General features: G+C 42.0%; 1 protein-coding gene across 1 annotated transcript in view; it reads left to right on the forward strand.

Moving 5' to 3' along the window:
- Positions 1-12,319, forward strand: part of LOC121386520 (protein rolling stone-like) — a 42,146-nt gene extending 29,827 nt beyond the window's left edge. The window contains exons 3-5 of the mRNA XM_041517457.1: positions 3,306-3,522; positions 9,061-9,177; positions 11,397-12,319. Of these exons, the coding sequence (XP_041373391.1) occupies positions 3,306-3,522; positions 9,061-9,177; positions 11,397-11,794 (732 nt within the window). The 3' untranslated portion in view covers positions 11,795-12,319. The remainder of the gene's footprint in view (positions 1-3,305; positions 3,523-9,060; positions 9,178-11,396) is intronic.
- Positions 12,320-12,842: the final 523 nt, after the last annotated feature.

Consider the following 12,842-nt stretch of genomic DNA (forward strand, 5'->3'; position numbering starts at 1 on the left):
GACTGACAGAATGACTGGTAAAAACCCTACTCCCACTATCTAGCTGTAGAAGATACTAGCCACGTAATAGATCCACATTCCATTACATTCTATTATATTTCCACTCGACTTGTTGAATGCCCTGACACCGAATGACGCAAACCCGAAGTATTGAAACACCGTTTTATTTAAATACCAACTCTATGTGAGGCGTCACGCCCCGACGCACTACATTCACAGTGTCACAACGCCACAACAATTAGTGCATTCAGTAACTTATATTTAAAAAAAGACATATATGTTTTCATCTTGTCAATTTGTATTTGCAATTTATTTGAAGTAAACGGCTTTGACAGTGACACCAATTTCTTATGTTGTTGGATCGCCCGCAAGCCGTTTTAAAAACGAGGCGGACGCAAATTGCGACATTAGAATTTACAACATCTTTGTGTTTGGCGACACGTATATGTCTGGTTGATAGGGTGTCATGTATCTCTTTTGTGACTTCCTTGTTAAATGTTATTTTAATCTGCCGAAGCGGCATGTTTCACTTTAGGATTGATTTATACCGGCTTTGGTTTATCTCTTTATCATCACTGTACATGTGTACCTAATGACGTCTGCAATACGTCACGTGACACCTCTGTGCATTCTAGTGTATACTAGTATCTCCACCCATAAAATGCTTTCAATGGAGCGTCGTGAAATTTTTATAGCTAGGAAATGAATGTTTGTTATGTGGGGGATATTTTTTAACACATGCGATATTTAGGTCCACTTACACGAAACCAATTCCCATTGCCGACATTGTTAACATTTTCTTTCAATCATTTCAATTTATTTTCGTGCTTATATCCAATTAAGGTTCAAGCACGCTGTCCTGGTAGCCTTAGTAGTGAGGGATTTTTTTTATAGGCACCATACCTTGAATCGAATGGCATATCATGTAACGTGTTGCCTGTATACAGAGGTTTAATGAGAGATGCTTCCCATTCGAACCCCTTAAGTAAAGACCGTTCATATTTCAAACTCTAGGTGATTACGTCACATAGATAGAAAGTTAAACATTCAAATGTGGTTCCGGTTTGAGTGCTTAAACCTTAATTAGATATAGACACGTTAATATTTTATCCATCCATCCATCCATTCATCCATCCATCCGGTTTAATTGCTCCATAGGTTAATGTTTGCAATGTAAGAACACATGCGGTGTGATTCTTAAAGCGGTGTATGAACAATATCGCTGAAAGTCATGAACGATATCTAGTAACAGTTTCTTGTGAGATTCATTAACCTATATGTACACGTGAATTGTTGAGGTGATTTGCCGGACTAATTCGCACGTGTTTCCAAGCTGTTGATGGTTTCATGTCTGTGGTATGATGTAAATAACTGTTATCTAGATAGCCCGATGAGAGCAGATCGTAAAGTGGAGGAATGTTCGGCAGAAGAAAACGTTGAACTGCAATGGTTATTCTCTACCGGCCTAGGTGGTGTCGTGGTTAAGCCATCGGACTTAAGGCTGGTAGGTACAAGGTTCGCATTCCGGTACCGGCTCCCACCCAGAGCGAGTTTTAACGACTCAATGGGTAGGTGCAAGACCACTACACCCTCTTCTCTCTCATTAACCACTAACAACTAACCCACTGTCCTGGACAGACAGCCCAGGCAGCTGAGGTGTGTGCCCAAGACAGCGTGCTTGAACCTTAATTGGACAAAAGCACGAAGAATAACTTGAAATGAAATGAAATGTTATCCTCTAAACACCAGTCATACAAGAATTATTTTAAAACAATTCGTTTGTAATTGTATTATAAAGTGGTTATACCAGCAGTAGCTAGAGGAAATATCCCAAATCTTTGGTGTAGTCATGGCGGAGGTATTCACATTGGGGAGAGTTAGTTTGTTTGTTTTGTTTAACGACACTACAAGAGCACTATTGGTGTAATAATCATTTTTAAAAATTTCAGTTAGTAGCAAGGGATCTTTTATATGCACCATCCCACAGACAGGTGCGAGTGGGTATATTTATCGTTAAATAGTTAAAGTTTGTTTTGTATAATGACACCACTAGAGCACATTGATTTATTAATCATCGGCTATTGGATGTCAAACATTTGGTTATTCTGACATATAGTCTTAGAGAGGAAACCATCTATATTTTTTCCATTAGTAGCAAGGGACCTTTTATATGCACCATCCCACATACAGGATTGCACATACCATAGCCTTTGATATACCAGTCGTGGTGCACTGGCTGGAACGAGAAATAACCCAATGGTCCCACCGGCGGGGATCGATCCCAGAACGACTACGCATCAGTCCCGCCCTTTATATATATGATATGGGTCAGTGGTAAAGCGCTTTCGTAATACAGGGCCCGTGGAGTGTATCAGACAGGTGTGTGTGTGTGTGTGGGTGGGAGGGGGGGGGGGGGGGGGGGGGTAGTGCGATGACTAAAAGGCATAAGCGTGCGAGACGGGGGCGGAGGGTGGGGGGGGGGTGGGGGGGGGAAACAAGTGACCCCCTAGTTCTGTAGCAAAAATTCAAATTCCGGCAAAAATTATAAAAATAATCGGGGAAAATGTGCTAACATGAGACCTTTTTACCATGTATTTCCATCAAAATTAATTGTAATCCATGTAAAAATGCGTAGTGATTCGTTTCCAAGCCTATGTAGATGCTTGGTAGTAATGCTAATATGAGTAAATGTTTTTATCCAGATTCGGGCATTTTCGTTTAATTCGGGCAAAAACCAGCCCCACAAAAATGAGAGTTCGTACGCCTATGCTCAAAGGATGTTAATTTTAGAGTCGAATAGCCTATTAAGGTGGTGTGTGTGTGTGTGTGTGTGTGTGTGTGTGTGTGTGTGTGTGTGTGTGTGTTCTGGTACATGCTCCGCATGAAAACTGACAATTTTAGGTGTTCAAATATGGCATTTATATCCTGAGTAAATTTGTTTTGAGCAATTAACGTGTGTGTGTGTAGCCTATATGTGTCTTATGAAATAGCTGATGATTAATAAATCAATGTGCTCTGGTGGTGTCGTTAATCAAAACAACCTTTAAGGGCCGTTCACACAAAAACAGCAGAACGTGTCGGTTGCCGCTTTAAGAAAATCTCTCTCTATGTCATTGTACCTAACCGTTCATACCAAAACCGCGCAGAAAACTTTGTGCGGGAAAACGTTACAATTTCCGCTAAAATCGCTCGTCGACTGATTATTGGAATGCTGTTTTTGGCATGGTATCCGCGCGGTTGTGGTGTGACCGGACCTTTAATGAATTTTTTATGTTTAAATTTTTTAAATTATTTTTATATTACAGTGGAGTGATCTGCCACTACCCTACGCTATTCTGAGGAGTATGTTCGCTCTCTACGCCATTGCCATCGTCTTCTACTCCGGACTCGACGGCGGCCACGGGGAGAAGATTTTCATCTGGATGACCTACTGGGTCTACTACATCTTCACCACCAACTTCATCGTCGCCGCCGCCAACACGTGGACATACTGGCTGTACGGCCGTCGTCGCAAGAAACTCGGTGGGTTCATGGCTTTTTTTTAAATTAAGTAGCCTACACTGTTGGAGAAAATGGAAATTAAGCCATTCCTTTACAGTATCGTCTAAAACAATATATGCATACCCGAGAGAGAGAGAGAGAGAGAGAGAGAGAGAGAGAGAGAGAGAGAGAGAGAGAGAGAGAGAGAGAGAGAGAGAGAGAGAGAGAGAGAGAGAGAGAGAGAGAGAGAGATTATAAATTAATTATTATAATGACTGAAATTGCATATTAAATCAAATTTTTTCCTGCTTAATTAAAATATACATGGTTGTATAACAAATAAGTTTCTTATCTTCCTAGAGTTTGTATTAGGTCAAACTTTATTTTGTTCCATAATATACTGAACTCCTTTAAAAATGCATCACCCAATTTTTTAATTGTTACTGCTATATCACGTGTGAGGTTGGTACAAAACACACAATAAATAACCTGTGTATATAATTTTCGGGTTGTTTATTGCCTACCAGAAGACATCCAGTGATACAAAAAGGGAGAGGGAGGGAGGGAGGGAGAGAGAAAGAGAAAGAGAGAGAGAGAGAGAGAGAGAGAGAGAGAGAGAGAGAGAGAGAGAGAGATAGAGAGAGAGAGAGAGAGAGACAGACAGACAGACAGACAGACAGACACAGAGATTTTATATGTACTTTACTCATGGACAGGACAGTACATACCACGTTCTATAATGAACCAGATTGCGCTTTACCACTGAGATAGCCCTGAAAAGAAAAAAATAGCACGTGCTTATCCATCCAGCATGTTAGATGTGACAACCGATTGCATTCAACTATCCACTAACGAAGATCGATTCTATGACCAGTCGAAACATCCCGCTCGACAGCATGGCAGGTGCGAGTGGGTATATTTATCGTTAAATGGTTAAAGTTTGTTTTGTATAACGACACCACTAGAGCACATTGATTTATTAATCATCGGCTATTGGATGTCAAACATTTGGTTATTCTGACATATAGTCTTAGAGAGGAAACCATCTATATTTTTTCCATTAGTAGCAAGGGACCTTTTATAGGCACCATCCCATATACAGGATTGCAGATACCATAGCCTTTGATATACCAGTCGTGGTGCATTGGCTGGAACGAGAAATAGCCCAGTGGTCCTACCGACGGAGATCGATCCCAGACAGATCGCGCAACAAGCGAACGCTTTACCACTGGGTTACGTCCCGCCCCTTCCATTAACAGGTGTATACAGTGGAGGGCGGCGCATGAGCCTGCTACTGAATGAAGGTATATCTTTAGTCAAATGTTGCGAGTAGCTGTGGGCCGAGGTATGGTGATGGCTGGCATATTGCTAGCTACTACCCACCTGTCATAATACACACCGCCCCAGGATGATTTGTAGGAGACACTCCGTGCAAGACAATCTACTTGAAACGAGATGCGATCGAGCAGTCCATAATGTGACTGCGTCGGACACGAGTTGTGTGTGTGTGTGTGTGTGTGTGTGTGTGGAGGGAAACGGTACTACAAACTCTCTCGAGGTGGGGGCGGGACGTAACCCAGTGGTAAAGCGCTCGCTCGATGCGCGGTCGGTCTGGGATCGATCCCCGTCGGTGGGCCCATTGGACTATTTATCGTCCCAGCCAGTGCACCACGACTGGTATATCAACGGTCGTGGTATGTACTATCCTGTCTGCGGGATGGTGCACATAAAAGACCCCTTGCTGCTAACTGAAAAAAGTAGCCCAAGAAATAGCGACAGCGGGTTTCCTCTCTCAATATATGTGTGGTCCTTAACCATATGTCTGACGCCATAAAACCGTAAATAAAAATTTAGTGTTGAGTGCGTCGTTAAATAAAACATTTCTTTCTTTCTCTTGAGGTGCTTTGGTTTAAGGATCGAATCCCCTCGGTGGACCCATTCTCCGTGTCACGGAGAAATCCGACGCCTCTATGCGAAACGAACCTGCGGTCTGCTTTTTTTGTGGTGACGTAGAGGGAAATGTGTGCCCACGTGACACGTTGGTACAGGTGTAAGTTCAGTCAACCGCTTGTCGCTAACGTCCGCTAAACTGCTTTATGCGTTTTACGTTAAACCGAATGGCCACGTCGGGAACCAGTCAAATAGTTCGCGAACGTTAGCGAAACGTTCGCTGGCTGAACTTAGGGAACATAGGCCTAATTCACAAAGCTCTCTTAGGCTCTGCTAAACAACAAAGTATTCTCTTGGCAAGTATTTTATCATTGCACGGCGAGATCGCAAAGTTACGAGAGTTTAGTGAATTAGGCCCACGGTCGCAAATTGTTTTATTTTTTTTACGCTACACAGTAAACCAATGACCACTTCGGGAAGCAGTCAAAATAGTTCGCAAACGTTAGCGAACGGCTGGCTGAACTTGGGACTGGATTAACGGAGTCCGACGTTTGGTTAACGAGAACCGGTGTACCTACAGTTAAAATATAACTACCGTATTTCATCTCGTAGTGTACGCGTGTCTCGACTAATTATGAACTACTTACACGGTCTACAGTCTCGTCCATCAGTTCTAAACCCGACCAGGCGTTTAAGTGAGACAAGGTGGACTTTTTGTTACATCTAAATCTAATTATCTATGCTTAATTACGTGCCCCAAATTCCTTTGCTCGTCCGCCAAGTACAAACTGCCATGACCAGTAACCGTAATAAATGCGTTAAGTGTTTTGGCAACCGGGTTCTTATCTGATGGTTTTGTTTTTAATTAGGTAGAGGGTTGTGGTGGGTTTTTTTCTTCATTTTTTTTCATTTTTATTTTAGATTTAACTGATTGAGAGATGGGGGAGGGACGTAGCCCAGTGGCAAAGCGCTCGCCTAATGCGCGGTGTGTCTGGGATCGATCCTCGCCAGTGGGCCCACTATTTCTCGTTTCAGGCAGTATATCAAAGGCTGTGGTATGTGTTATCCTGCCTGTGTCGTGGTACATATAAGAGATCCCAATCTCTACAAATGGAAAAATGTAGCGTGTTTCCTCTAAGAATATAATGTCTGAATTACCAAGCGTTTGACATTCAATAGCCGGTGATTAATAACTCAGTTTGCTCTAGTGGTGTCGTTAAACTGAGAGAGTAATTATAACCGTCCAAATGTCCGACAAGCTATCGAACGGCAGAGTAGGCCTACTCTGACCAGCACTGACAGTGATGTACCACGTTAAGTGTCTGTAAGAGAAGACCACAGACCGCGCCAAAGGCCACACTAGCATCATTAAGTCTCCATTACTTCCATCCGACCACCAATAAATCATCCCCGATTGTTGGGAATTTCCTCAAACACGTGTAGTAGCGCTCTGAGCTATTATTAACACCACGTGGCACGCGTTATTATTACCAGGCGATCACGCCAACGTGTGTGTGTGTGTGTGTGTGTGTGTGTGTGTGTGTGTGAGAGAGAGAGAGAGAGAGAGAGACAGACAGACAGACAGACAGACAGAGACAGACAGAGGGAGACAGACAGAGACAGCCAGACAGACAGGCAGGCCGAGAGAGAGGGTTAAACGGCAACACGTTTGATTAAGACGAGGTGTCGTGTTTGACAGGTGAGATAGGTACACCTGTTTAATGTTCGTCCGCTGACCGCTATTGGAGGTGGGGGGGGGGGGGGGGGGGGGGGTCAAACCCCACGTATATATTCCGTTTACGTCAAAAGGGAACCGATGAATTGGCATGTACCATTTTGAGCATCAGCTAGTATTTCATCCTTATGTAGTAGTTCAAGGCGAGTAATTTAGCTCCCCTTAGCATGTAAAAAGAATGAATGACTGAATGAATGCTTAATGAAACCCCCATCACGAAATACACACAGACTAGTGGGTGTCAAACATTTGGTAATCTGAAATTAAAGTTTGTTAGTTTTGTTTAACGACACTAATAGAACACATTGATGTATTAATCATCGGCTTTTGGATGTTAAACATTTGGTGATTTGACATATAGTCTTAGAGAGGAAACCCGCTACATTTTTCAGTTAGTAGTAAGGGATCTTTTATATGCAATATACCACAGACAGGCTAGCACATACCACGGCATTTGATATACTAGTCGTGGTGCACTGGCTGGAACGAGAAATAGTCCAATGGGCCCACCGACGGGGATCGATCCTAGACTGACCGCGCGTAAGACGAGCGCTTTATCAGCGGGCTACTATACGTCCCCGAGTACGTATAAGTTCACAGCAAAAATGTTTGAAACGTGCTGGGTTTTAGTACACAACCGCACCCTTAGTTTTTTTCCATTCCATTGATGGTATCTACATAAATAACAGATCGAAGTCGACCTACGTGCACCGTTCCGTTCTGCTTCGTATCAGACGTGCACGTTCACAGCAGACTTGAGCTGCATAATATGCATGCTATATATTGGTACAACAATGGCGACTCCACTTTTCAATAAATAAATAAATAAATCAATAAAAGTAAACATTTGGGAAAAATGATTGAATAAACTGAAAGAACAGGAAAAAAAATATATAGAAGTAATCGATGGTTTAACAATATTAATTATTAACATTTTATCTTCTCAGACAGCCCAACTGGTAAGTAATAACAATAGTAAAAGTAACAACAAATAAATGATTCCGCACCACGAGATTAAAAGAATCCTTCATATGTGTCCATGTGGGACAGGGCTATTCCACCCGAGGGTACTTAATTTGTTGTACGTACATAACTTGAGGCTTGCCGAGTCCCTGACATCATATTATGTACCCGAGGGTGGAATAGCCTTGTCCCACATGGATACATAATGGAGGATTGTTTTTCTCCCTTCCAGTTAATGAAAAACAAGCATTTTGTGAAAACGTGAAAAACCTACATTTTTTATTTTTTTGATCTTACAATAAAATAATCATAACCATTGAAAAGATCGTACCCAAAAATGGTTTATACTGAAAGTATAAACCGAAAATGATAGTATAATTTCATTATGACTGCAGGTTTCCTTGTTTTTATGAGAAAGACTTTTCTTAGTCAAATCGTTGTGTCTGTTTAATGTATTTGTGAACATGCTGAAATAATTGTTTATTGGCATTCATCATTTAACGAGTCGCGACCGTTTAATAATAATATGAATTGAAGATTAATTGGTTCAAAACTATTTAGAGATGTTAAATTTTTGCTGGTTATAAAAATTACATTTACAGAAATAATAATGAGTGCTTCCAAAGTAATGTCCACAATTATATGATGGATCCATAGAACCATATGTGTGTGTGTGTGTGTGTGTGTGTGTGTGTGTGCGCGTGCATGCGTGAGGCTTAAATAATTTGAACATAAAAAAAAAAATATAAATCTATTGTTGGTCTGTTGCTAATTCTAAACAAGCGAATATTTGTTTCTTCTGAAATGAAAGGGGGGTGGGGGGTTTCCTATGCTGTCCCCCAAGCTGAACCATGTTGGGAGTGGTGGGAGGGACGCATCCGCCGCGTCCTCCATCGATCGACGCCCATGGTTTGGTTCCTCAGACTACAGTATCCATGTTGTTCAACCCTAGGTGATATTACGATGCTGACTGGATGTGGTTGTTCTTTCAGAGTGCCTGCAGAGTGCCTGGTTCTCGAGCTCCCTGAAGGTACAGTGGGTTCTCCACAACCTCTCCGGCAACGGCACCTTCATCGCCACCGCCATGTTCTGGACCGTCGTGTACAACGGTACGTCGTAGTTGTACTTGCTGTTCTGTAAGGTCGTTATAATGGTGTGTGGTATACAACCGGCCTCAGTGGTGTCGTGGTTAAGCCATTTGGTAGGCACAGGGTTCGTAGCCCTGTCTCGACTCCAAACCCAGAGCGGGTTTTAACGACTCCAATGGTTAGGTGTAAGACCACTACACTCTCTTAAATTTTCTCACTAACCACTAACGACTAACTCGCTGTCCTGGACAGACAGCCCAGACAGCCCAGATAGCCGAGGTGTGTGAACCTTAATTGGATAAAAGCACGAACATACGTTGAAATGAAATGAATGTGATATATAAACTGACGATCAAAAGAAAGTATACCAATTATTTTTTCAAATTTTGCGACAGTTGTAATTTTATTATATATTAATTTTAATTTTTTTACGATCCCCTCCAAACCTCCCCCAAAGTTCCATTGGCATTCCGCCTCATGTCATTGCCACCCCCTCCCCGAATGAATTTTCTGGATCCGCCACTGGTTAGACCTACTGGTAGAGCAGTAGCGCTGATTTCAAGTGAGGCAGACGTCGGTATAGTGGCCGTATTGTACCCCAATGAATGAAAACTCGCTTTGGATTGAAGCCGTCACTAGGATGCGCATTAGTACCCACCAGCCTTTAGATCGGCGAAGGGATGGAAAGTAGCCCAATAGAAAACCTCCCGCCTGATCGCAGTCGGTCTAGGATCGATCCCCGTCAGCGGGGCCCATTCGGCTATTTCTCGTTATAACCAGTACACCACGACTTGTATATAAATGTCGAGGTATGTGCTATCTTGTCTGTGGGATGGTGCAGAAAAAAGATCCCTTGCTACTAATGAAAAAATGTAGAGGGTTTCCTCTCTAAGGCTATTATTATGACAGAATTAACAAATGTTTGATATCCAGACATCCAGTAGCCGATGATTAATAAATCAGTGTGCTCTGGTGGTGTCGTTAAACAAAACGAACTTAGACCGACAAATTAATCACTACACCACAGGTGTCGTTCTAGTAAGTTTATTCCTCTACTGGGCTATTATATCGTGGTGTGTGTATTGGGGGTGGGGGTACGTTCAGTGATAGCAGAGCACCGCTAACGTTTGCGAGAAATTTGATTAACAAAATGCCAGTCGAGTGATCGTTAACTCTGGCTGAACCCGGCCCTGGTATCAAAGTTCGATGAGTAAAAACAGCCGCGGGTGTGATTGGAAGTAATATATGACATTGATTAGTTATACTGTTATCCATTGCCCATAAATAAATACACTTTTATTTGTTATACAGTTGTTATGCAGAATACCTCAGAGGTTGAAACTAATGCAGGATACCCCTAAAAATGGAACTGCGATTTTCAGCAAAAATTAGAGTTGCTGATAAAAACATTAACTCTTAAATGATATGTGACACTCTCCCCCATGTTAATACAGGTAGAGTGAATGTGAGGTGCCACACTTTTTAATGGTATACTGCCTGGGTGTGTTAATACGATGCTTATATCAGTTTTATTAGTAAACGTTAACCTTATCGGCAATAGGAATTGATTTGGTACATTGGAACCCTCCACAGTTTGAATGCGATACCGTCTACAGCGACGCAGTGGCCATGCTATTTTAGTACCCGAGGTATTGATTAATTCATTAATCATTGACTATTGGATGTCAAATATTTGGTAATTATGACTCATCAGAGGAAACCCGCTACATTTTTCCATTAGCAGCACGGGATCTTTTTTATGCACTTCCCCACAAACAGAAAAGCAAATACGACGGCCTTTGACCAATTGTGGTGCACTGGTTGAAACGAGACAAAATCCAATCAGTTGAAAGGATCCACCGAGGTAATTTGATCCTGCGGCGCAAGCATCTCAGGCGAGGCGTTCAACAGTCTGAGCTAAATCCCGCCCCCGCAGAGGTAGAACGCTCTCATAAGGTGTGATAGGTCGTAGGATCGATCGCTCTAGGTGGATTTCTCGCTCACACAAGTAAAAACCATCGTATTGTATATCCTGTCTGTTTGGGTTTTTTTTGGGGGGGGGGGGGGGGGTGAGTAGGAGTAGCTGATATAGCATTATCTCTTTCTGTTTGTCTCTCTCTGTCTCGGTCTCTCTGTCTCTGACTGTCTCTGTCTGTCTGTCTGTCTCTCCTTTCCACAACACTTACTGAAGTAATGATTATTAATGAACAACAAAAAACATTTTTATACATTTTTTTTAGGTGAAAGTGTCAGCTTCGTAACGATGAACGTTCACGGGATCAGCCTAGTTCTGGTGATCCTCGACTTCACCATCACTCGCTGTCCAATCAGAATTCATCATTTCTATTTGGCCGCTATCTTCTCGAGCACGTACAGCCTCTTCACTGTGGTGTACTGGGCGGCTGGAGGCACGAACACCGTCAACGAACCCTTCATATATAACGTCCTGGACTACTCCGAGAACCCACGTATGGCCACGGCGTATCTACTTTCCATAACCCTCATAGTCGTGCCATTAATTCATTGTCTCATGTACGCTATCTATCGACTGCGGATATACATCCACCAGAATTGTTGTTGGCCCAAAAAAGAAACAGAGCCCACGCTCGAGTGCGAAAAAATATCGATTGAATTGTGAAAGTTATTTATAGCTCCAAATGTTTTAACTTATTTTTGTCTTGTTTCATGTGGGGTTTTTTTTTTTTTTTTTTGGGGGGGGGGGGGGGGGTGCTTCTATCTCATTTCGATTTCGTTGTGTTTTTACAATAAACCAAAGACTATTTATGTATAATCAAAACTAGCATATGTGTGTTTCGTTGTTATTGTTGACTTTAAAAAAAAAAAAAAAAATGCAGCTGGTTTATTTGGACACACTTCTATTACAAAGATAACACCACCAAATGTAGATCATTGGTTAACATGACTATCATTTATCAAGTAGGTAATGGCTTTCTCATTTTAGGAGTCACCCCATTTGTCGCTTCCGGCGTTTGGAGCTTCACAACATACGTACTTGCCACAGACCACACTTAATTTCGTTATATGTTTCTATAGTGGCTATCACATTTTTATTAATATATTTTTTATTAATATCAGCAGGCCTGTGGATATTTGTATGTACCTTTGCCTGCCTGGGGGACACACACACTGAAAAGGACAACCCCTGTTGTCCAGCTCTTTCTCCCAGGATATTGGTTTAAACAAACGCACTCTCTAAACCTGGCCGGAGTACACCCATTTTACACAAAAAGCACTACTTTTGCATGGGCCGGAATTACCACAAACAAGTCTTCATTGTCAACAAGTTCACATGTTTACAAACTACATGATCTCCCCTGTCAACTTCAGTCAAATAGTTGCCACTTAATAGCTGTCTGCCATGAAATAATCAAAGTCAAACAGCAGACTACTTGCGTTGACAGATTTCTTGACAACCAAATGGGAAGATAACTGTAATCTGAGGCCTGCTCCATCGGGTAGTACTAAACTAAATAACATCCGGCTGGATCAAAGTTCGAGGTGCACCACTTTTGTCAGAGCAGTTAATACCACAAGTCGTGTCATTTATGTATGTCTGTATTTGTTGTCAAAAAACCGTAGTTTCATCTGAGCAATAAATGTGTATATATATATATATATATATATATATGCAATTTTATTTCATCTTGTTCCAATGTCCAGTAGCC

Source organism: Gigantopelta aegis, chromosome 2 (genome assembly GCF_016097555.1).
Source record: "Gigantopelta aegis isolate Gae_Host chromosome 2, Gae_host_genome, whole genome shotgun sequence".
NCBI classification, from domain to species: domain Eukaryota; kingdom Metazoa; phylum Mollusca; class Gastropoda; order Neomphalida; family Peltospiridae; genus Gigantopelta; species Gigantopelta aegis.